Source organism: Scyliorhinus torazame, chromosome 7 (genome assembly GCF_047496885.1).
Source record: "Scyliorhinus torazame isolate Kashiwa2021f chromosome 7, sScyTor2.1, whole genome shotgun sequence".
Lineage (NCBI taxonomy): Eukaryota > Metazoa > Chordata > Chondrichthyes > Carcharhiniformes > Scyliorhinidae > Scyliorhinus > Scyliorhinus torazame.
In genome coordinates, this window is record NC_092713.1 from 113,255,794 (window position 1) to 113,277,001 (window position 21,208).

Consider the following 21,208-nt stretch of genomic DNA (forward strand, 5'->3'; position numbering starts at 1 on the left):
GTGCCAGCGCACAAGTGGACCAACTCCGGGCCCGAGACGACAGCCTTTGTCACCCGGGGGTCACTCGATTGTACCATCTGGTCAAAGCTCGCAATCTGCTCTACTCCATTGAGGAAGTAAGGACAGTCACCAGGGACTGCAGGTCTGTGCGGAGTGCAAGCCGCACTTTTACCGGCCAGACCGTGCGCGCTTGGTGAAGGCTTCCCACCCCTTTGAACGCCTCAGCGTGGATTTCAAAGGGCCCCTTCCCTCCACCGACCGTAACACGTACATTCTCAGTGTGGTCGATGAGTACTCCAGATTCCCCTTCGCCATCCCATGCCCCGATATGACATCTGCCACCGTCATCAAGGCCCTCAGCACCATTTTCGCCCTGTTCGGTTTCCCCGCCTACATCCACAGTGACAGGAGATCCTCATTCATGAGCGATGAGCTGCGTCAGTTCCTGCTCAGCAGGGGTATAGCCTCCAGCAGGACGACCAGCTACAACCCCCGGGGAAACGGGCAAGTAGAAGGGAAGAATGGGAGGGTTTGGAGGGTCGTCTAGCTGGCCCAATGGTCCAGGAACCTCCCAGCCTCTCGCTGGCAGGAGGTCCTCCCTGACGCTCTACACTCCATCCGGTCACTATTGTGCACCGCCACTAATAACACACCCCATGAACGTGTTTTTACCTTCCCCAGGAAGTCCACATCCTGGGTGTCGCTCCCGACTTGGCTCGCTGCTCCAGGACCGGTCCTTCTCCGTAGGCATGTCCGACTCCACAAGGCGGACCCTTGGTGGATAGGGTTCACCTGCTCCACGCCAATCCTCAACATGCCTACGTTGAGTTCCCCGACGGCCGCCAAGATACTGTCTCACTCAGGGACCTGGCACCGTCAAGTTCCACCCCAACACACCCACCCACCAGTGCGCACCCCCCCACCTCCCACCGCGCCGCCAATATTGACCCCACCAGACCACTCCCCCTCCCCTTTTCCGCACAAGAGGAGGAAGAGGACTTTGGCACGCTCCCAGAGTTCCCCGATGACTGGCCAGCATCAGCATCGCCAGCACCGCCATCGGTGCCACCTCCACCACCTCCAGCACCGAATTCGCCGCCTCCGTTACGCCGCTCCCAACGAAGCACCAAAGTACCGGACCGGCTGAACCTTTGACGGACTCCGGACCGTCAACATGGACTTTCCCTACCACTGTACATAATTGCACTAATTGTATATAGTTTCATGTTACCCCCGCCGGACTCATTTTAACAGGGGTGAATGTGGTGAACCACTGTAATAGGAGATGTAAGATAGGACTGCACTACAGGTTCGCCGGTAGCTCCTGCCGGCTGGCTCCGCCCACGGAGAACTGTATAAATATGCATGACCTCCAGTGCCCTGCCATTTTGCCAGCTGCAGCAGGAGGCCACGCATCTGACTGTAATAAAGCCACAGTTGTACCCAACTTTAGTCTTTGTGCAATTGATCATGCATCACCCCTCTCACCGTATGTAGCCTCGCGACCCTTAAGGTCGCCCCTCCCCCGTTCTTCACGAACCTCAACGCCGACTGTAAACCTGTCGCCACCAGGAGCAGGCGGTACAGTGCCCAGGACAGGACTTTCATCAAATCAGAGGCCCAGCGACTCTTGAGGGAGGGGATCATCGAGGCCAGTAATAGCTCCTGGAGAGCACAAGTGGTGGTTGTCAGGATCGGGGAAAAGAACCGGATGGTTGTAGACTACAGCCAAACCATAAATCGGTACACGCAACTCGATGCGTACCCCCTTCCCTGTATAGCGGGCATGGTGAATCAGATTGCACACTACCAGGTTTTCTCCACGGTAGATCTGAAGTCCGCATACTACCAGCTTCCAATCCGCCCGGATGACCGCCACTACACGGCCTTTGAGGCAGACAGCCACTACTTCCACTTCCTCAGAGTCCCCTTCGGCGTCACCAACGGGGTCTCGGTCTTCCAAAGAACGATGAACCGAATGGTGGACCAGTACGGGCTGCGGGCCACGTTCCCGTATTTGGATAACTTCACTTTCTGCGGCCATGATCAGCAGGACCACGACGCTAACCTTCAGAAGTTCCTCCAAGCCGCCCAAGCCCTCAATCTCACCTACAACAAGGAGAAATGCGTTTTCCACTCAGCCCGACTAGCCATCCTCGGCTATGTCGTGGAAAACGGAGTTTAGGGCCCGACCCCGACCGTATGCGCCCCCTCCTGCAACACCCCCTTCCCCAACTGCCCCAAGGCCCTGAAAAGATGCCTCAGGTTCTTTTCACATTATGCCCAGTGGGTCCCCAACTATGCGGACAAAGCCCGCCCACTTGTCAAAGTCACCATCTTCCCCCAGACGACTGAGGCCCGCCTGGCCTTCATCCGCATAAAGGCAGGCATTACCACGGCCGCGATGCACGCGGTGGACGTGTCCATCCCCTTCCAGGTGGAGAGCAACAGGCAGGCAGGCCCGTGGCCTTTTTTTCCCGTACCCTCAACGCCTCCAAGATTCGACACTCCTCGGTCGAAAAGGAAGCTCAAGCCATTGTGGAAGCTGTGCAGCATTGGAGGCACTACCTGGCCGGTAGGAGGTTCACCCTCGTCACCGGCCAACGGTCAGTGGCCTTTATGTTCAGCGGGGCAAGATCAAGAATGATAAAATCTTGAGGTGGAGAATCAAACTCTCCACCTATAATTACAATATTGTGTATTGTCCGGGGAAGCACATCGAGCCCCCAGATGCCCTGTCCCGCGGCACATGCGCCAGCGCGCAAGATGACCGACTCTGGGCCATCCACAATGACCTCTGTCACCCGGGGGTCACCCGGCTTCTCCACTTCATCAAGGCCCACAACCTGCCCTACTCCACCGAGGAGGTCAGGACCATGACCAGGGACTGCCAAGTCTGCGTGAGGTGCAAGCCGCACTTCTATCGGCCAGACAAGGCCCACCTGGTGAAGGCATCCCGCCCCTTTGAGCACCTCAGCAAAGGTTTCAAAGGGCCCCTCCCCTCCACTGACCGCAACGCGTATTTTCTTAACGTCGTTGACGAGTACTCCCGTTTCCCCTTTGGCATCCCATGCCCCGACATGACCGCGGCCACTGTCATTAAGGCCCTGAACAGCATCTTCACCCTGTTCGGTTTCCCCACTTCCGTCCACAGTGACCGGGGCTCCTCGTTTATGAGCGATGAGCTGCGTCAGCACCTGCTCGGTAAGGGCATTGCCTCGAGCAGGACTACCAGCTACAACTCCCGGGGAAACGGACAGGTGGAGAGGGAGAACGCGACGGTATGGAAGACTGTCCTTCTGGCCCTATGGTCTAGAAGTCTCCCGGTTTCCCGCTGGCAGGAGGTCCTCCCCGACGCGCTCCACTCCATTAGGTTGCTCCTCTGCACAGCCAAGAACGAGACTCCTCATGACCGCCTATTTGTCTTCCCCAGGAAATCCACCTCCGGGGTCTCGCTTCCGTCCTGGCTGACAACACCGGGGCCTGTCATCCTCCGAAAGCACGTGAGGAGCCATAAGTCCCACCCCCTGGTCGAGAGGGTCCAGCTCCTTCACCCCAACCCTCAGTATGCCTACGTGGCACACCACGACAGCCGACAAGATACAGTCTCCCTGCGGGATCTGGCACCGCTGGTTCCCCTGCGACCACCACCTACCCCCCCACCACCCCCACCCTACAGCGGTCACCGCCCCCGCCCCTACATGGGCTACACCCCCCTCCCCCCATCGCCGACCTACAGTTATGAAGCTCCAGACGACACACTCCCGGAGTCAACAAGCCCAACACCCGTGCCCCCAGCGACGAGTTCAACACCCGTGCCCGCAGTGAAGCCGGAGCTGAGGCGATCATGGAGAACGATCAAGGCGCTGGACAGACTCGAACTGTGAGCCCACTTCACCTCCGCTGGACTTCAATTTTTTAATAGGGGGTGAATGTGGTGAACGTATGCTATTACAATTCACCACTGTACTGTGTTGTATTATGTTGATGCCCTTGTGGGCTCCGCCTGTGGCTCCACCCCCTCAGGGGTGGTATATAAACCTGTAAGCCTATAGGCGGCACTGAGTACAGAGCAGTCGCAGGCAGGCACTGTTCACTTCTACTTTTCATCTCGTGTGAATTGATGGTTGCATCAATTTAATACGCTAAGATATCGGTCAGGTTTGAGGGTGGCTTCCATTGTGATATCGTAGCGTATTAAATTGATGTGACCATCAATTCACACGCGACGAAGAGTAGAAGTGAATAGTGGTTTTAATACGCTAGATCTGTGCCTGCCTGCGACTGCTCTGTACTGAGTGCCGCCTACAGGCTTACAGGTTTATATACCACCCCTGAGGGGGCGGAGCCACAGGCGGAGCCCACAAGGGCATCAACATAATTCAACACAGTACAGTGGTGAATTGTAATAGCATAGGTTCACCACAGGGTGGTTGGTTTTTGGAGGTCAGGAAGGAGGCACAAATTAAGGGTCCAATCTTGGAGGGTACCCCCATGTGCACAGGGAACTCTGAATGATATGCCCCCCTTCCTTCTCACTTTTTCTACAAAGTTGTTCAAAAAAACAGCTGTCCCACTCTCGCCTACCCATACTGCACAGCATTTAATGCAATGGAGGGCCTTAAGTGGACAATGATTAGTCACTTAAGACCATCAATAGTTGTCACCAGATCTAAGAGTAGGCAGGCTAGGGGGTGCCTGAATCACTCCTGTGTTATGGAAACCTGATTGGAGATGGGTGGGAAGGTGATGGGTTGCCACCCAACATATTTTATGTGCTTACTCCACTCCTCGCCAAAAAGGTAGCGGGCTGTAATATTCAGCCCCTACAGATGTTGTTGTAACATGAGGAAAATAAGTGGTGTAAGGATGGAATTAAAAGGTATTTCTGAGATTACTGTTTCAGAAAAGCAGGAGCAAGCAAAGATAGTTTCTTGAAGGTAGATAATGCAGAAAAATAGTGGATTTGAATGACATGTTCAACTGTATCGAACCCAACTGAGAGCATCAACAGGACAAGGATAGATAAGATGCAACAGTGACAAAGGATCCCAGTTGTGTTTTTTGTGTTGATGCTGTGGATAGGATGGAAACAAGGAATTCAAACATAACCGGGGCTGTTTAGCACAGGGCTAAATCGCTGGCTTTGAATGCAGACCCAGGCAGGCCAGCAGCACGGTTCAATTCCCGTAACAGCCTCCCCGAACAGGCGCCGGAATGTGGCGACTAGGAGCTTTTCACAGTAACTTCATTGAAGCCTACTTGTGACAATAAGCGATTTTCATTTCATTTCATTTTCACATTTTAAATGAGGTGAACTTCTAGATGGCTAGTGACAAAATATTCAGGAGAGGAAAGGAAAGTTAGATGGGGGGCAATGGGCAAAAAACATAAAGGTGCATTTTTGAGAAAGTATTGAAGACGAGAGGAAATGTAGCATCTTCAATTTTGTATACCTTGATTTCATCACCAATGCTTTTCCTTTCCAAGAGAATTTCATTGAATTTCCGACGTGCTAAGCTCCGTTTAACAATAGTTTGCACCAGCAGTGATACTGCGACAGAAGAGTTACCGACACTTGTTAATGAGAGGGAGGCATTCTCTACTCGATAATAGCAGATGGCATTCACCTGAGTAGTCACCATGTCTTTGGATATAATCTGCAAAATAAATGGCAGCACCTTGAGAGTTACAACTCTTTCTCTTTCAATGGAAACTAAATATTAGCTGGAACCATTCAAATCCTGCTCAATATTAACATCTCTATAGAAGTAATTGAATGTGATATCAAAGCCATTACAGAGATTACAGATTGACCATGGACTGAGACCACAATGTTCAAAAGTATTTGACATATTTGAAGGAGACAAAGAAAGGAAAAGGAGGAGGGGTAGCTCTGTTAGTAAAGGATCAATACAGTGATCTTGCTTCAGAGGATCATAATGTGACATCAGTTTGAGTAGGTAGATGAGAAATAGCAAATGAAAGAAGTCACTGGTAGATTTTTCAGATAGCGAGAAGGGAGACTGCACCATCCGAGAAATTTAGGCCTTGATAGAATTTCGCAATCAGTTTTAGAGTGAGAAATGTGGATTTTAAACTTAAATACAGGTAATTACAAGGTATGAAGACAGATTTGGCTAAAGTGGCCTATAAAAATAAGTTAAAAGGTAAGAAGGTAGAGAAACAATGGCAAGCACTGAAGGGGATATTTCATCATTTTCAACAAAGTTACATTTCAATGAGAAAGACTCTGCGGGAAGGATGGACCATCCATGGCTAACTGTGGAAATTACGGATGATATCAAATTGAAAAAAGATGTGCAATGCGGCAAAGATTAGTGGTAGCCCAAAAGATTTTGAAAATTTTAGAAATCAACAAAGGATGTTTATAAAAAAAGGAAATTTAAATATGAGAGAAAACTAGCAAGAATATCAAAAGGAAAAGAGTAGTTAACTGAGTGTTGGTACCTTAAAAGAAGAGACTCGGGAATTAATAATGGGAAACAACAAAGACTTTGAACAAATATTTTGTGTCGATCTTATAGAATCATAGAATTTACAGTGCAGAAGGAGGCCATTCGGCCCATTGAGTCTACACTGGCCCTTGGAAAGAGCTCCCCACTTAAGCCCCATGCCTCCACCCTATCCCCGTAATCTCACCTAACCTTTTTGGGCACTAAGGACAATTTAGAATGGCCAATCCACCTAACCTGCACATCTTTGGACTGTGGGAGGAAACCGGAGCACCCGGAGGGAACCCACGCAGACACGGGGAGAATGTGCAGACTCCGCATGGACAGTGACCCAAGCAGGGAATCGAACCTGGGACCCCGGAGGTGTGAAGCAACTGTGCTAAGTATGGTGCTACCGTGCTGCCCTATCTTCACAGTAGAACACACAAAAAGTATCCCAAGGATAGTAGAAATAGAGGGGGCAAAAGAGAGGGAGCTATTAAAACAATTACAATCACTAGAAAAAAAGTATTAGGAAAACTAACGGTACTATACTGATAAGTCCCCTGGACCTGATGGCCTGCAACCTAATGTCTTAAATGAAATGGTTGTAGCAATTGTGGATGCATTGCTTGTAATCTTTCAAAATTCTCTAACTTCTGGGAAGATCCCAGCGGATTGGAAAACTGCAAATGCAATGACCCTAATCAAGGATGGAGGGGGCCAAAAAGCAGGAACCTGTAGGCCAGTCAGTCTAACATGGGTCATTGGGAAAATGGAAAATCCATTATTCAGGAGATAGTGGCAGAGTTTTTAGAAAATCATAATATAGTCAACATGATATAATGAAAAGGAAATCATGGGAGAAATTCTCCTACCCGCCCCGCCACATTTCTGCGCCGACCGGCCGGCGGGAGTCTCCGTAACACCGGCCGGTCAATGGGGTTTCCCATTGTGGGGCAGCCCCACGCCGTCGGGAAACCCCCCGGTGCCGGCAAAACGGAGACTCCCGCCGGCGGAGAATGACGCCCCAGGTTTGTAAAATTTAATCGAGTTTAATAGAAGATGTAACAAGCAGGCAGATGAAGGGGTAGATTTCCAAAAGACATTCAATAGATGCCTTATAAGAGGTTGTTGTAAAAGAGCTCATGGTGTTGGGGTTGATACATTCGCAAAGACATTGGCTGACAAACGGGAAACTGTTGAGATTAATTAATTATTTTTAGGATGACAATCTGTAACCAGTGGAGTGCCACAATAATCAGTGGTGAGGATTCATCTATTTATGATCTGTATTACTGACTCGGATAAAGGGACTGACTAGTATAACCAAGTTTTCGGCTGATATGCAAATAGGTCGGAAAGAAAGTTGAGAGGGTACAGAATCTGCAAATGGATTTTGATAGGTTAAGTGGACAAACAATTTGGTAGATGAAGCATAATGTGAGACAATGTGAGGTTGTCCACTTTGGCAGAAGGATAAAGTAGCAGAGTATTATTAAAAGGAGGGACTGGAGAATGCTGCAGTACAGAAGGATCTGGGTGTCCTTCACATGAATCACAAAATGTTAGCATGCAGGCACTGTAAGTAATTAGGAAGTGTTATGGACAGGCGGGAGTTTAATTTAAACAGCCCTGATTTCTCGTCTCACCAGAAAGGTGTGATTTTTGATTTCTCCCTTTATAAACAAGGACATGAGTCCCAATTCCTTGGTTTTGGTGAGATCCAATTTCTATTAATAACCTCACATCAACACAAAATGGGGTAAACTCAGTGGGTTAGTTTATTCATACACATGCATGAGAGGAATCACAACATAACCCATTTTCACTCACACAATAAAGGAGGGAGATGGAGAAAGAAAGAGTTACAAGGCAATGACCAAAGAGTAAAGACTTATTGTTTCATGTGAGTCCAGAATCAAAGTCCAATGGTGTATTCCTTCAAAGAGGTTGGCAATCTGAAAACTGATGCCATTTAATTTTCCAATAGGGATGATTTCCATGATGCGATAAGCACACAGAGATGTATTAGTTTTGTAGGTGATAGTAGAGAAGTTCCGGAGTTCCAGTAGAAACAGTGTAATTGAGGCCAGGCATTCAAGCCTGGACAGAACCTTTTTTCCGAGCTGATGCTTGGTAGATGGAAAGATGGCAGGCGGAGTGGCAGTAGAGCAAGACAGTATAACTGGCTCTCCCAGCTAGGGGGTCATGTCAGATGATTCTCACCTCTCCACTTGGGCTTTGACAAAGGATATATATTCCTTTGTCCAACCTCCTGAGATTGTTAATGTTCCAACCAATTAACAATTTGAAAGGAGAGGGTCCTTTGTCCTAGCAGATGACTTGGCTCCGGTGACCAGACCTGATTTATTAAATGTAGATGCCATTTGTATAATTCCCTTGAATTTGTCCTCTGCAGGGTCGTTAGCATATCTTCAGGGATAATGAGGTGTCAACTTCTCTGAAACTGCCAGAAAGTTCTGTTTGTGTGAAAGCCACAACCAGATATAACTTCAGTCATTGTAAAGTCTTTGACCCGTTTTTAAAATTTTAAAAGATAACCATGAGGATTTCTATTTATTTCATATACATATAGAGTGTGAGGTCTTAGCCGCTGACAGAATGCAAATGGAATGTTGGCCTTTATTGCAAAGTGGATGAAGTACAAAATAGGGAACTGCTACAACTAGACAGGGTAGTACTGAGGGCACAACTAGAGTACTGTGTGCTGTTTTGGTTTCCTTAGTTCAGAGGGATATACTTGTATTGGAAGTAGTTCAGAGAAGGTTCACTAGGCTGATTTCGAGGATGAAAGGGTTGCCTTCTGAGAAAAGGTTGAGCAGCTAGGCCTACTCATTGGAGTTTAGAAGAATGTGAAGTTATCATGTTGAAACATATAGGGTGAGATCTACCAACCCTGTTGTACTCGGAAAGCAGCATGGTGCGGCCGGTAGATGCCGGAAGATCACTCTTCAGGGATCTACCCGGCTCGCCACGCTTTGTGAGATCTAACGCAATCTCCCGGGACGTCATGATGTGAATCCTGCCCATTGTGGGCAGGATCACTTTCTGGCAAATCTGCATATTAGAGTGAGATAGCTAGTCTCACTCTAGTATGTATTCCCGAGATCTAACCAAAGCTCCCTTGCATTGGAGACCTCAGGTGAATGCCGTTCAGTGCTGGTCTCCACAAATGGGTAACAGGTGGAACACCATTCATGGGGGTCTCCCAGGGATCAGAGGCAGCAAGGTGCATGTCCTCTGGGCAGGGTGGCACCCTGGTGGCACTGCCACCCTGGCAGTGCCACCAGGGTGCCCATCTGGCATTGTCAAGGTGTCCAGGTGACACTGTCAGGGTGCCAGGCTGGCTCTGCCAAAGTGCCAAGCTGTCATTTTTGCATGGTGGGGATCGGGCCAGGGGTGCCCTGAGGGGGGTCATGGTGACCCCCTTATAGTGAGTTAGGTCTTGGGGGGGTTCAGGGGTCACGTTGGGGCCTTGAGAGATCAGGATGCCATTTAAAAATCGCCTCCCCATCTCTCGCTGCACTGAGGAGTCCTGGCGAGTGGAGCTCTTCAGTGCAGAAAATGGGGCTAAGTGTGACCTCAGCTGTGCATTCCACACTAATGTACCCCAATGAGCGTGAGATGACAGGATGTTTCTTGGCACTCCAAGTGCCAGGAAACACCCGGCTAAGCGTGCACTCTACGGGCCACTGTCCCCATTCGGGTGGATTGCGCCCATAAGATTCTAAGGAGGCTTGATAACGTTGATACTGAAAGAATGTTTCACGTCATGAAGAAATCTAGAACTAGGGGGCACTGTTCAAAAATCAAGGCCCTAATCTTCCATTCTACAGATTGTCCGAGACCAGGCACGAGACTGAAATACACATTGGGAGGTTGTAAAAGACCTGACACTCTGACCGATGTGGGAATTGCTCAAGAAGTTTGAAATTCTGATGGGCACTTCTGCTCTTGGAACCCTCAACTGAGCTCGAGTCAGAGTCTTTGAAGTTTCAATGTACTTTCCCAAAACATTACGCAGGAAATGCTAGACAGATTAAAACCTAGTGTAACTTATCTAACTACAGAACTGGCACCCCAATCACTCACACTGACCCTCCTGACCTGACCTTCCCCACTAACCAGATTACCCCCCGTCACCGAACAGCTGATTACCCCCTGACCCGACTCCCATCCCGAACCAACCCAACAGGCCCACCATCCAACCTGACTGCTCTAATGGCCTCTGTTCTTTTTGGCTGATTGCCCTCCTCAGCCCTGGCCTGGAAGGTGAGAGTCTTCCCTCAGCTCCCCTCATTGGCTGTTGGCTGTAACTCTTTCTCACTTTGCTGAAGGCTTCGCAGAAGAGATGAACTTTTGGGGGCACCTCTCAGTATGGGGGCCCCCCATTGGCTAGAGCCTCACAGTGTAACGCTGTATGTTTCATTGTACGTCTGCCTCTGCTGACTGCTCATACAGATGCTGATTGAATCACCTGTGGGCATTTGCAATACTTTCTGTTTTTATTGTGGATTTTTCTTTTTTTCTCAATGTAATTGAAAAGGTTTTCCTAAGCTTTTTCCAAAGTCATGTTTCTGTTGAACAACTGCTATTACAGCTGTATATCTAATAATTGCTAAATTTTCCAAAAGAATGAAAATTGATTTATGAAGGGAAGTTTTCAGCAAGCCTCAAGTTGTTTCGAAATGCCTGCTGTTTAGCTAACTCATGTTGTTTCACACAATGACCAACATATGCCTCGTCGACTGCATACAGTTCTCCTTTTCTGGAGATGCAGTTCCTTCGCCTGTGTTCAATTTCCCTGCAGTGCAACTGTCTCTAACTTAGAGGCTGAAGTAATGCTGATATCATCAGCTTTCTGTGGCAGACTGAACGCTCACAGCAATTGTGCATGTCTCTGTGATGTGATAGCGAGAAGCGCAAAGAAACATCACTGACCGGGGACAACAGGGAATTGGAAACTGTATTTGGGGAGCTGGGAACTCTTCCAGCAATGACCAATCTGATAGATGTGCACAATTCAAAAAATCTGCCAAGTATCATGTGATGGGAAAAGACAAATCTACAGACACTAATTTGAAAAATAACACAAGTGTAGAACTAAGCCTGAAGAACATTTAAACGAGAAAAGCACATGACAGCATGTGTCAGATCACCATACATGTGCTCATGCATCTATGTCATGATTTCCAGATTATGCTATGATTTAATTTGATGCTGGTCAGTGAAAGGTTATTCTGAATTGTCGGGAACAGGAATTACCAGCGACACTGTACCCTGAAGAGTACTTATTGTAAGCTCAAGGGAGTTGTTAACAGAAAACTGTTAAGACTTTAATGCGGCTCTCACCTTCTTCCGCATGGTGCTTCATTTTCTTCCAGAAATACTTTCATTGTATAAAGTGTGTGAACTTTAATGTGAAATTGGGTGAATGCAAGTGGAAATTTCATGCTCTTTTGTAAATAGATGTTACCTTGTCAGGAAAATCTGATTAAATACAATAATTTGTTTAATTGCACCAGCATTCTTATATTGCAGTTATCATGTTGCAATTTTCCTTAAGAAGTAGATGTGCATTATAACATGGTAGATAAGAAAATAACTACTGGTCCATTTGGCCTTTCCTACTGTTACCCTGCAACAGGTCAGTATCATTTACAGAATATAATAACCGCTATTCCATCAGACAACAGGAATTTGTCCATTTACTTTTTGAAACTTCTTAATTTTGATGTTGAACCACCTCCACTGGCAGTTTGTCCCAGATGGTGCTAAAGAAATAGGTAAAGAAATTGATAACTTGGCTCCATGTATCACCTGGGGTCTGTACTTTGTTCAGCAAATTTTTAACATGCGTTTTTCTTCAATACTTACTTCATGAAATGGGATCTCCAATGTTTTGATACGTAGATCTACTTTGTGGTAAGTGTCCAGACATGGCATGAAGAAGAAGAGACCTATAAGGAGAACCAATGAATGACCACTTATATAATAATCTCATTAATCTCTTGTATTGGTAGTGCAACATTTTCCAACTACTTTAAGAGAAACCTGAATCCTATTGCTAAGACACCTTAGAATAAATTTCATAGAATCCCTACAGTGCAGAATGAGACCATTTGGCCCATCGACTCTGAGCCGACCCTTTGCAAGAATACCCTACCCTGGCCTAAATCCTGCCCTCCCAGGCCCAAACCCTGCCCTATTCCTGCGACTCAACCCTAAGGGGCAATTTTAGCATGTGCAGGTTAAGTGGATTGGCCATCTTTTGGACTGTGGGAGGAAACCGAAGCACCCGGAGGAAACCCACAAAGACACTGACCACACACCCCTAACCCGAACCCTAACCCTAGTATATATCACCTTCAAAGGAGGTGTGGGTTGAAGATATGTTGATTTAACCAGTATCCAACCGATATTCCCTTCAAGTGCAATCACATGATGGGAGTATGGGAGCAGTAAATCAATCCTTATCCCCAACTGAGTGTCAGTCATTGAGAAACAACTTTCTTCTTGTTGGACATCCCTCAGTTTCCTGAATTTTGGAACACTCTGCCCTAGAATAGGAGCAGCTATTGATTGTCCAACGGCATTAGTCTTTGCTAAATCCTACTAAATCAAAGTCCATTTTAAATAATATTCCCAAAGTCTAGAGGTGGGATTCTCCCTTTGGGGGACTAAGTTCCCACCTGAATACTGACGAGAATAACTCCGGACGTTTTCCTCGAAAGTCCGGGGTGATTCCCCGTTCTTCAGGGGGCTAGCAGGCCTCCGGCGTGCGTCCCGCACTCTGGCTGCCGGCAGGTCCCTGTTGGACAGACCGTGTGGCCGCGCATGCATACGGCGGCCGCAAGCGGTCCCGCGCATGTGCGCGGCGGCCCACCTAGGCGCAGGCACCGCCGACATGGCGGAGCCACACAGCGGGCCCCCGCGGAGGAAGATAGGTCGCTCCCGGATCGCGATGGCCCACTGATCAGTGGCCCCCAATCGCGGGCCTGCCCATCGTCGAAGCCCCCCCGCTGTCCGATCCCCACCCCCCTCCCACCATAACGCCCCCATCAGCCGCGACTCTGAGTTCCCGCCGGGTGGAACCACATTAGAAGCACTCGGCCCGTTGAGTGCGGAGAATCACCGGGAGGGCCTTTTCCAACGGCCCCCAACAGGCGCCGCGTCGATCGTGCGCGTGCAAATGGCGGCAATTCTCCGGATGCCGGTGTGGGGGCCTATTTTGGGTAATTCTCCGCCCCCGCACTTAGTGCGATTTCGGCACGGAGGGTCGGAGAATCCCGCCCTAGATATCCAGAGATAAACTGGTACAAAATGTATCTTGGTGGAGGGACAAATAGTATTGAGGAAGCGGCGGCTGCTTTGTATCATCTGCAAACTTAGCAACAGTGCCTTGAGTTCAATCTTCCAGATCATTAATGTATATTGTGAATTGGGAAGTTTTATGTACTATATAATAATAATACATCCTAAGGACCTATTGAAATATGCGCACCTAATCAGTTTAAACTATTTGAATCTAATCCCAGTTTGTTAAAGTACATTTTGCAGGATTTTTAAAAATGTATTTGTTTTTGAGTGTGGTGTCATTGCAAGATAATGTCCATCCCTAGTTGCCCTGAGAAAGTGGCAGAATGCCTTTTCTTTGAAGCGCTGCAGTAGCAAAGATGCTCCCAAAATGACGTTATACAAGTCAAAATACCAATGCATCAAAACCGAGATTCTGATAGATAATTAATTGAGTGATGTTTCCACTTTGAAAAGCAGCATCATCAAAGTAAAATGCTTAATCTCCATCTTGTTTAGGAATAAAAGTTGCAATATTAGCAGGAATATGCCACCAAGGGTGCAGAAAAGAGTCACGTTTTTGGTGCATAAGACCATAAGACCACAAGCCCATAAGACATAGGAGCAGAATTAGGCCACTTGGCCCATTGTGGTGAATGTATTATGCCAATAATCCACCATTGTATCTGTATCTGTGCTATGCTGTTGTCCTTGTGGGCTCCTCCTATGGTCGATTGTATGGCATTATCCATAGGGGAACATGTTGGGGCCTGTATGGGCTCCGCCCATGGCTCCTCCCCTTGAAAGAAGGAATAAAGAGCAGTTGACCTGTAGGCGGTTCTCAGTATTGGATCAGTCGCAGACAGGCACCGTTCTAAATTGATTAAAGCCATGGTTTACTTCTACTCTTGTCTCGAGTGAATTGATGGTCGCATCAATTTAATCAACTTAAATGCAACTATGGAATCGGCCCTCAAACCTGACCGACTGGAACTCGATCTGCAGGCCACGGAGGTGAAAGAAATTTTTTCGCACTGGCTCCACTGCTTCAAGGCCTATCTCGCAGCCTCCTCCACGCCTTCCGTCACCGACGAACAGAAGCTGAGACTCCTCAACGCACGGGTGAGCCATCGAATCTCTGTTCAACTCGACGAGGCCTCCTCCTACGCAGACGCCCTCGCGATGTTCGAACGTCTCTATGTATGGCCTGCGAACGAGGTCACGCGTGACACATCCTCACCACTTGCCGCCAGTGCCCTGAGGAATCGCTAGAAGACTACATACGCGACCTCGAAGCCCTCGCACGCACCTGCAACTACCAGGCCGTTATGGCCACTCAACATATGGAACTCGCCGTCCGCGACGTCTATGTGGCGGGAGTCCGGCCCAACTATGTGAGACAGCGCCTACACGAAAAGGGGGCCCTGGACCTGGATCAGACGGTAAAGTTAGCCTCCTCTCTGGAAGGAGCGTTCCAGAACCTTACCGCGTTCCCGGCTGACCACGCGACCCCCTCGTGGACCCTCGACCAAAGCCTACCCCAGGCCAGTGCCGTGCGGCCGCCCGCCCACCATGGGGGGGTCTACCCTGCTATTTCTGCGGCCAGTCCCAACACCCCCCCCCCCCCCGGCAGCACTGCCCGGCCCGTAACGCGAACTGCAGCAGCTGCGGGAGAAAAGGCCATTTTGCCAAAGTTTGCCTGGCCAGGTCCAAGAACTCTAACTCACAGGCCCGATCCTCAGACTCACAGGCCCGCAGACCCCGCAGTGTGGCAGCGTGTCTGCCGACTCCGACCCCTGTAAATGCGTCATCAGCCTCGTGCTATCCGTGGGGGCAGTCATCTTCCAGCCCTCACAGCACGTGCGACTCACGGGGGCCGCCATCTTGGCCATCCTCACCCACGCGGCCGGCCACGTGCAAACCATGGGGGCCGCCATCTTCCTCACCGCCCGCCATGCTCGACCAACGGGAGCCGCCACCTTGGCGGCCATCTGCTATGCCGCTCGACGCGTACGATCAACAAGGGCAGCCATCGCGGAACCGCCCCAGCACCTCCGACCACGCCGGCTACCCACAACTCAGCGCGGTCACCCTGGACCAGCCGCGACCCAAGCACCTCCGGAGCTCCATGATGACCGTCCGGGTAAACGGGACACCTTGCCTTTTCGACTCCGGGAGCATAGAGAGCTTCATTCACCTGGATATGGTAAGATGCTGCTCGCTCCCAATCTTCCCGGCGCACCAAACCATCTCCCTTGCCTCTGGGTCGCACTCGGTGCAAATCCGAGGGTGCACTACCGCAACCCTAGCAATACAGGGCATCAAGTACGCCAAATTTAAATTATATGTGCTCCCAGACCGCTGCTATTGGGACTAGATTTCCAATGCAACCTCAGGAGCCTAACCCTGAAGTTCGGGGGGCCCCTACCCCCACTCACCATATGCAGCCTCACGACCCTAAAATTCGACCCTCCCCCACTCTCCACAAACCTCACCGCCGACTGCAAACCAGTCGCCACCAGAAGCAGGCGGTATAGCATACAGGACAGGACTTTTATCAGGTCCGAGGTCCAACGACTCTTGTGGGAGGGAGTTATCGAGGCCAGCAATAGCTCCTGGAGAGCTCAGGTGGTGGTCATCAAGACCGGGGAAAAGAACCGGATGGTTGTAGATTACAGCCAAACCATAAACCGGTACACGCAACGCGATGCGTACCCCCTTCCCCGGATCGCAGACATGGTTTATCTCTCGAGCAGAACAACCAGTTAAAACCCCAGGGGAAACGGGCAGGTGGAGAGGGAGAACGTGATGGTCTGGAAGACCGTCCTACTGACCCTGCGGTCCAGGAATCTCCCAGTTTCCCACTGGCAGGAGGTCCTTGGTCCCTACTTTGCATGGCCACAAACGAGATCCCGCATGACCGCCGATTTGTTTTCCCTAGGAGGTCCACCTCAGGGGCCTCGCTTCCGTCCTGGCTGAAGACACTGGGGCCAGTCCTACTCAGAAAACACGTCAGGAGCCATAAGTCCGTTCCTCTGGTAGAGAGGGTCCAGCTCCTACACTCCAACCCCCAGTACGCTTATATCGAACACCCCGATGGCTGACAGGATATGATCTCCCTCCGGCATCTGGCGCCTGCCGGTTCCACCACCACCACCACCACCGCCCCTCCACCATATCCCGCGCTCCCTCCCGCCCGCCATTCCCCCTTCACCGATCCACAGGAATGAAGCTCCAGAAGAGATGCTCCCGGAGTCCACGTCTGTACCCGTACCGGCGCCCTCACTACCGATGCCAGCACGGACGAGCTCGAGACCCGGGCCAGCAACACCGCCAGAGCTTCGGCGATCACAGCGCACAATCCGTGCGCCGGACCGGCTGAACCTATGAACCCATCACCCCCGCCGCACTTCATTTTTTTAACAGGGGGTGAATGTGATGAATGTATTATGCCAATAATCCACCATTGTGTTTGTATCTGTGCTGTTGCCCTTGTATCTGTATCTGTGCTATGCTGTTGCCCTTGTGGGCTCCTCCTATGGGCACTGTAAATTGTATGATTCTATGATTCTATGATTGTATGGCATTATCCATAGGGGAACATTTTGGGGGCTGTATGGGCTCCACCCATGGCTCCTCGCCTTGAAGGGAGGTATAAAGAGCAGTCAACCTGTAGGCGGTTCTCAGTATTGGATCAGTCGCAGGCAGGCACTGTTCTCAGTTGATTAAAGCCATGGTTTACTTCTACTCCCGTCTCGAGTGAATTGATGGTTGCATCACACATAACCCCTGATCCCCTTATTAATCAAGAACCTATCTATCTCTGTCTTAAAGACACTCAGTGATTTGGCCTCTACAGCCTTCTGCGGCAAAGAGTTCCACAGATTCACCACCCTCTGGCTGAAGAAATTCTTCCTCATCTGTGTTTTAAAGGATCGTCCCTTTAGTCTGAGATTGTGTCCTCTGGTTCTAGTTTTTCCTACAAGTGGAAACATCCTCTCCACATCTACTCTATCCAGGCCTCGCAGTATCCTGTAAGTTTCAATAAGATCCCCCATCATCCTTCTAAACTCCAAAGAGTACAGATCCAGAGCCCTCAACCGTTCCTCATACAACAAGCTCTTCATTCCAGGGATCATTTTTGTGAACCTCCTCTGGACCCTTTCCAAGGCCAGCACATCCATCCTTAGATACGGGGCCCAAAACTGCTCACAATATTCCAAATGGGGTCTGACCAGAACCATGTACAGCCTCAGAAGTACATCCCCGCTCTTGTATTCCAGCCCTCTCGACATTGAATGCTAACGTTACATTTGCCTTCCTAACTGCCGACTGAACTTGCACGTTAACCTTAAGAGAATCGTGAACAAGGACTCCCAAGTCCCTCTATGCTTCTGATTTCCTAAGCATTTCCCCATTTAGAAAATAGTCTATGCCTAAATTTCTCCTTCCAAAGTGTATAACCTCACACTTTTCCACATTGTATTCCATCTGCCACTTCTTTGTCCACTCTCCTAGCCTGTCCAAGTCCTTCTGCAGCCCGCCTGCTTCCTCAATTCTACCTGTCCCTCTGCAGATCTTTGTATCATCTGCAAACTTAGCAACAGTGCCTTCCGTTTCTTCTTCCAGATCATTAATGTATATTGTGAAAAGTTGTGGTCCCAGAACAGACCCCTGAGACACACCACTAGTCACCGACTGCCATCCTGAAAAAGACCCTTTAATCCCCACTCTCTGCTTTCTGTCAGTCAGCCAATCCTCTATCCATGCCAGGATTTTACCCTTAACACCATGGGCTCAAAACTTACTTAACTGTCTCCTATGCGGCACCCTGTCAAAGGCCTTCTGGAAATCTAAAAAAGTCAGGTCCACTGGTTCCCCTTTGTCTAACTTCCTTGTTAGCTCCTCAAAGAACTCTCACAGATTTGTCAGGCATGACCTCCCTTTGACAAAGCCGTGCTGACTCAGTCCTATTTTACCATGCACTTCCAAGTACTCTGTAATCTCATCTTTAATAATGGACTCTAAAATCTTACCAATGACCGAAGTCAGGCTAACTGGCCTATAATTTCCCATCTTCTGCCTCCCTCCCTTCTTAAACAGCGGTGTTACATTAGCCACTTTCCAGTCCTCTGGGACCCTTCCTGCCTCCAGTGATTCCTGAAAGATCATCACCAATGCCTCCACAATCTCCTCAGCTATCTCTTTTAGGTCTCTGGGGTGCAGTCAATCTGGTCCAGGTGATGTGTCCACCTTCAGATCTTTTAGTTTCCCCAGAACCTTTTCCTTAGTAATGGCCAGTACACTCACCTCTGCCCCCTGGTTCTCCTAGAGCTCTGGCATCCCACGGGTGTCTTCCACCGTGAAGACTGATGCAAAGTAACTATTCAGTTCCTCTGCCATTTCTTTGTTTCCTTTTATTACTTCTCCAGCCACATTTTCCAGTAGTCCAATGTCTATTTTTGCCTCTCTTACCTTTAATATATTGAAAAAAATATCTTCCTATCTTCTTTTATATTACCAGCTAGATTGCAGTCATATTTCATCTTCCCTCCCCTTATTAATTTTTTAATTGTCCTCTGCTCGCTTTTTAAGGATTCCCAATCCTCTGGCTTCCCAGTAATGCTCGCCACTTTGTATGCTTTTTCTTTCGCTTTTATGCTGTCCTTGACTTCCCTGGTCAGCCATGGATGCCTTGTCCTCCCCTTAGCATGTCTCCTCCTCCTTGGGATGAATTTCTGTTGTGCCTCCCAAATAACCCACAAAACCTCCTGCCATTGCTGTTCCACTGTCTTCCCTGCTCGGCTCCTTTTCCAATCAACTCTGGCCAGCTCCTCCCTCATGTCTTTGCAGTTACCCTTATTTAATTGTCAAACTGCTACAGCTGATTCCATCTTCTCCCTCTCAAACTGCAGGGTCAATTCTGCATATAGCAGGATGTTGGCTTCAGACGAGGCAGCACTTACCTTAATTTCCTACATTGGCGATCTCAGCTTGCCGAGCTCATCAGTGCAGGAAGAGAATTCATGGATCGGGGCATCATTTTAAAATACACCCGACCTTTTGGATCCCCCCTCTGCTCCTCCATCATGGCCTTCGGACCCCCCCCCACTGCCCCAACCTACCCCTTGGGGGTCCTTGAGCCACCCCTCATCCCAGCTCTTAAGGGCAGGGCACCTCCGAGCCCGATCCCTGACACAGTCAACTTGGCACCCAGGTACCTTGGTACTGCCAGGGTGCCAGGCTGGTAGTGCCCCTGCCAGTCTGGAAGTGCCACCTGGGCACCTTGACAGTGCCTGGGTGGCACTGCCAGGATGCTTTGGTGGTAGTGCCAAAGTGCCAGGCTGGCAGTGCCAAAGTGCCCGGGTCCAGTGGGAGTGCCAGTGTACCAACCTGCCCTTTCCCCGTCTTACTGAGGGTTTCTTTTTAAAACATTTTTAGAGTACCCAATTATTTTTTTCCAATTAAGGGCAATTTGGCATGGTCAATCCACCTACCCTGCACATCTTTGGGTTATGGGGGTGAAACCCATGAAGACAATGGGAGAATGTGCAAACTCCACACGGACAGTGACCTGGGGCCGGGATCGAACCTGGGACCAGGGCACCGTGAGGCAGCAGCGCTAACCACTGCACCACCGTGCTGCCCCTGCCCGGGGATTTCTAATGGCCTGGGAGACCCTCCCATGAGCCGTTACGCCTTTTCCACGTTTGTGTGGACCAGTGCTAAACGGTGCCGTGGCGAGGTCTCGCAGGCAAGGCTGTTAGTTCCCGGGCCTCAGGAGAATCCGGCGTAGTGCATTTAAATACGTCAAATTTGGGTGATGCCCAGTGAGGGCGAGATCCAGATCGCGGCGTCTCACAAGATCTCGTGAGATCTTGTGAGGCATTCCGAGCGTCGCAAATCTTGCAAGAGGACTGTTACGAGATTTAACGGCCTCCTCGTGTCACCGAGTCGGGTGGGATGAGGCCTTTAGATTGCTCCCCAAGTCTAACATGCCATTGAGGTTACAAACACCTACCCGGCCCCCTGGCTCTCCCTGGTAGCAATCGTCCCAGTCTGAATATCACCGCACGCTCGTATTCTTGGACTATCTGCACCACAAGAGAAAGGATGATTATTACACCCGTGATTATTCGTTACTGCCACATAATCCAGCCTGCAGATGAAAAGATTTCCACAATATTTACTTTTTTGAATACTGACTGTCTTAGATCATAGAATTTACAATTGTTATGTGCGAGGCGTTTTCAGAACCCCAAAATGTATCATGGAGTTCACCCAACCTCTCCCTTTAACGGATTTTTTGCTTTTCCGAGCACGCGGCTTTTTCCCTAGGAGTGGGATTACAATTATAGACACGTGGGTTTTTAAACACAAAACACTGTTTATTCCATGAACTCAACTTAACATCTTAAATAAACATTGGATCT

At 49.4% G+C, this 21,208-nt stretch overlaps 1 protein-coding gene across 2 annotated transcripts in view; it reads right to left on the reverse strand.

Moving 5' to 3' along the window:
* The window catches only part of LOC140426469 (podocin-like), a 96,231-nt gene that overhangs the window by 50,611 nt on the left and 24,412 nt on the right, over positions 1-21,208 (reverse strand). The window contains exons 3-5 of one of the 2 annotated variants that reach the window (XM_072511282.1): positions 20,797-20,869; positions 12,357-12,439; positions 5,457-5,660 (exon numbers count right to left, since the gene is read on the reverse strand). In XM_072511282.1, coding sequence (XP_072367383.1) covers positions 5,457-5,660; positions 12,357-12,439; positions 20,797-20,869 — 360 coding nt within the window. The remainder of the gene's footprint in view (positions 1-5,456; positions 5,661-12,356; positions 12,440-20,796; positions 20,870-21,208) is intronic. The other variant, XM_072511283.1, reaches the window with a different exon arrangement.